The sequence below is a fragment of the Gracilinanus agilis genome, unplaced genomic scaffold (assembly GCF_016433145.1).
Source record: "Gracilinanus agilis isolate LMUSP501 unplaced genomic scaffold, AgileGrace unplaced_scaffold25635, whole genome shotgun sequence".
In the NCBI taxonomy this organism is placed as follows: domain Eukaryota; kingdom Metazoa; phylum Chordata; class Mammalia; order Didelphimorphia; family Didelphidae; genus Gracilinanus; species Gracilinanus agilis.
Window position 1 is genome coordinate 7,824 of NW_025357619.1, and position 4,088 is coordinate 11,911.

General features: G+C 41.7%; 1 protein-coding gene across 1 annotated transcript; it reads left to right on the forward strand.

Moving 5' to 3' along the window:
• Positions 1–1,901: 1,901 nt before the first annotated feature.
• Positions 1,902–2,598, forward strand: LOC123254591 (palladin-like; the record flags this gene model as incomplete). Its single annotated transcript, XM_044683578.1, has 1 exon — positions 1,902–2,598. A coding segment is annotated over one exon (697 nt), but the record flags the coding sequence as incomplete, so codon positions are not given.
• Between the last annotated feature and the right edge of the window lie 1,490 nt (positions 2,599–4,088).

Sequence of the window (4,088 nt, forward strand, 5' to 3'; positions counted from 1 at the left end):
CCCCCTGAAACCACACAGACATCTGGATTGTCAAGACCACAGTGAATTCCCAGCTGTGACATGGCCATTCATAAAGAAAGAACTCAGATGAATTTCAACATGAGAACCACACAGAGTTACAAGCTAATGGATTCTTTGATGCTAGGGTCTTATGGAGGGGAGGGGAGAGCTTGCTTCTACTTACACTTTTCAGCTACCAAGAAAATAGAAAGACCACCTTGGTTTCTTTGACTTTTCACCAATTTACAAGAGTAGTAGCTAGCATCAAACTTTACTGTTGAAGCAGCTAGATGATGAAAGAGTCAAACTGAAGAGGAAAGAAGGACTACCATTCTCCTTGGCCAATTCCCTGCTCTCTTCATACTAATGAAACCCTCCTGAAGTCTTTTGAAAGATTTATTTCCCCATTTCTCTGTATTCCTTTGAAATTCTGAAATTCTCGGATCACTTTGGAGTTAAACAGCTAAAGATGAGAGAGCAAGTATCTCTCTACCTGAAAAGTTTTGTCAGAAAAAGTGTGTAATTGCTCTCCCGTGAAATTATATAAAATGCATTTTATTCACCTTTTATTCACACATATTATAGTGCCACCTTCTGTTGAAGTTTTTGTAAACAGTTCCAGATGACGAGTACTTTTTCACTAACGTGCCCCGTTGAAAATATGGCCAATATATAATTATGCTACATAAAGGCTAGTCAACTGAGAGTAGAGGAGTTAACTCATAATGTAGTTATAAGCTTATAATTAGCTATAATGGGAATTCCAAATAAAACACTTCTTAACTTGCTATTGTTTGGGGAACTGCTCATAAAGAAAAGACCATTTGTTGATCATCCCAATGTTCACGATAAATGTTTCATTCAGAGATTCCTGATGGAGAGACATTTAACAGGTCTTTTTTAATTGGCCACAGCTCATTTGCCTGCATTTTGCTTACCAATGACAACAGATATTTAGTTTAGCATAAGTAATGGATAATTACAGATTTTAATGTTTTAAATGCTGCACATGTATTTAAAAGCTTAAGAATGACTTGCTATAATGATTAAAAGTGATAAGTCAATTATTATCTAGTATTTGCTGAACAACAAAATAATAATGAAATCTCATGAGAAACTACTCTCTTATTCTCTTAATTATGATCCTTAAAACAATTAACAAGTAGTCATCACTTTGTGTTTCTATTCAGACTTGACTTTCTCCTCCCAGCAAACTAGTTATTAGTCTGAAAGCCTTTTTTCTTTATCCAAAGGAATATTCAGGAACTATTAGGAACATTGAGTAAGGCAAATTGAAGCTGACTAATTCTTCAACAAAACTGAACACAAACTAAAAAAGTTTGAATAATTTTTGACCTTTTAACTTTTTAAAATTTCATTAATGTTTAGTGACCAGAAAGAGAAGAACAAAGAGATTTTTCTCACACTGGTTGTAGAACATTCAAAATGAACTTTACCTCCAGAAATTTGGTAATATTTCCATCTGAAATGCTAAAGATTTGGATTGGTTTAGATAGAACTTCAAGAAAGTTTCCTGATAACTAGTGATTTCTGCTTGATTTTTGTTTTGTTTTATTTTGTTTTTTATATTTTTAAACCCTTAACTTCTGTGTATTAGTTCCTTGGTGGAAGAGTGGTAAGGGTAGGCAATGGGGGTCAAGTGACTTGTCCAAGGTCACACAGCTGGGAAGTGTCTGAGGCCAGATTTGAACCTAGGACCTCCCGTCTCTAGGCCTGGTTCTCAATCCACTGAGCTACCCAGCTGCCCATTTCTGCTTGATTTTGAGATTCACTGAGAACTACAGGCTAATACCTACTTCATTCTAATTACTATAAACTTGGGAACTTTTATTCAAAAATTTGCAACTTAAGTAATTTTTTCTTCTTTTCTTTTCCCCCAGGGACCCTTTGAAAATACAACAATTGCAGAACCAAATTCGACTGGAACAAGAGGGCAGCCAGTGGTACCATCAGCAGTCCAGTGTCCCACAGAACCCTCCCCCTTCCCCACCTTTCCCTCCTCCGCCATCTTTCCAAGAGCTTGAGGCCAGCCAATCTGTCTCTTTCCCAGATCAGATGAATGTTCTCACCTCCCACTCTTCTCCCGTCATGCAGTCCTCAAGCTCCTTCAACTACGCTAGGCCCAAACAATTCATTGCTGCTCAGAACATCAGCCCTGCCTCAGGTTATGTGACTCCTTCCTCGAGTTCTTCCACCTCCAGCCTCCCATCTCCCATGTCTCCGACTGCTACGCAGAAACAGTTCGGCCGAGTGCCCGTGCCACCCTTCTCTCAACCATTTCCCTCTGAAGGGGAATATCTGTGGTCTCCTTCTTCACCCTCCCCTCCACCCCCTCCTCCTCCAGTCTTCAGTCCCACCACAGCTTTTCCTATGTCCGATTCCTTTCCACTCCCTCCTCCCCCTCCTCCTCCTCTCCCAGGATCAGCTCCCTCACCTTCTTTCTGCCCTTCTCCAAATGCCCGTTTCGGTCACTCCAATCAAACTCCAGCAGCCTTCCTCAGCTCCATGTTGCCATCCCAGCCTGCTCCTGTCGCAGTCAACGCATTGGGACTTCCCAAAAGCGTCACCCCTGTGTAAGTAGAGCCCTTTGGTTACGTTGGTTCCATTTTGTTTGTTTTTCACAGACATCTACGCACACATTCATTTTTTTTTCCTGATAACTGTCTAATCTCTTTCTATTGCATTGAAGGTAGCTTTTTTTCAAGATGTTGTATGATGGGTACATTCATAACATCATAGACCTAGAGTTGAAAGGGATCTTAGACTCAGACTTTAAAGACAGGAAAAGTGAGGTTCAGAGAACTTCACTGATTTTCCCAGTCAAAAAGAAATAGGAAGTGGCAGAATTGGGATTTGAACCCAGGTCCTCTTGCCTCCCAAACTGCCCCCTCCCCATTAACTAGTCTATATCATAAAATGCCAGAGCTAGAAGGAGCCTTTGAAGGTCATCTGAAATCTTCGTATAGATGAGAAAATTAATGATGCAGAGAGGAAGTGATTTTTATTTTTTAAATTTTTTTTTTAGCCTGCATCTCGCTCTCTCACCTCACCTCAAAGGGAAGCAGCTTCTCATGGGCCTGGATCCCATTCATGACAGTCACAGAAGTTGTGGTCTCCTCCATTTCTGACCTGAGCCATTTGCTCCTCCTTAGGGAGCCTTGGGGAGCTGGCCCCCATTCCACGGTGCTCGCCGTCTTTTTTTTTTTTTTAAGCAATAATAAAGATCTTTCATTGAGAGGAGGGAGTTGTAATCCAGTGTTACCCTATAGCACTGGGGTGTAGGAGTGACCCCTGGAGCAGGTGGTCAGAGTTTAAATACATTCCAACAGGGAGAGAATTTCATGGAAGACACACCTTGCAAAACGTTTGTGTGACAAGTCCATAGGAAAGCCATGGAGAAGCAGCAAGGAGGAGAGCTTGGGAGGGTTAACTTGTTTTACAAAAGAGCCAGTGCCTGGATAGGCTGGAACATCTGGTCAGAACAGCAGGTACTTAAACTGGTTTCAAGAGTCTTTAGGCAATTTATAACTCCAAGGGTTAGGGCAAGGTGAGCCCATCAGCTGCATTCAGCAATCCCCCCTCTTGGTCAAAATAACTTTCATCACTGACCAAAGAAGACATCAAGAAGTTTGATGAACTGCTGGACCTTGTTGGCACCGGTCACTTTGGTCCCAAAGGCAGAGGATAGCCTAAGGCAACACTTAAAGGTGGGGTACTCACCATCTGGGTGCTGGCTTCAGTGGGGACACCTGATCAGCTTTAACCTTGTGTGTGTGCCTCAGAGCTCTGGAGCTCAAGCAATCCACAAATCTTAGTCTCCCCAGGTGGAAGAATTCTAGGAATGCAGCAGCATGCCAGGCTCCAAATGATTTTCCCAAGGCTATTAAACTGGTTAGTAGCAGAGCCAGGACTGGAACCCAGCTTCGCCTGACTCACCATCCATTTGGTCTCTTTAAAAGGGTTTGTGCCTCGTATTCTAAGATTCTTCAATACTACTCTTACACATTTTTTCACCAGGAGCTGTAATTAAACTGGCAAATGTAATTCTACTTAAAAAGTGCCTTCTC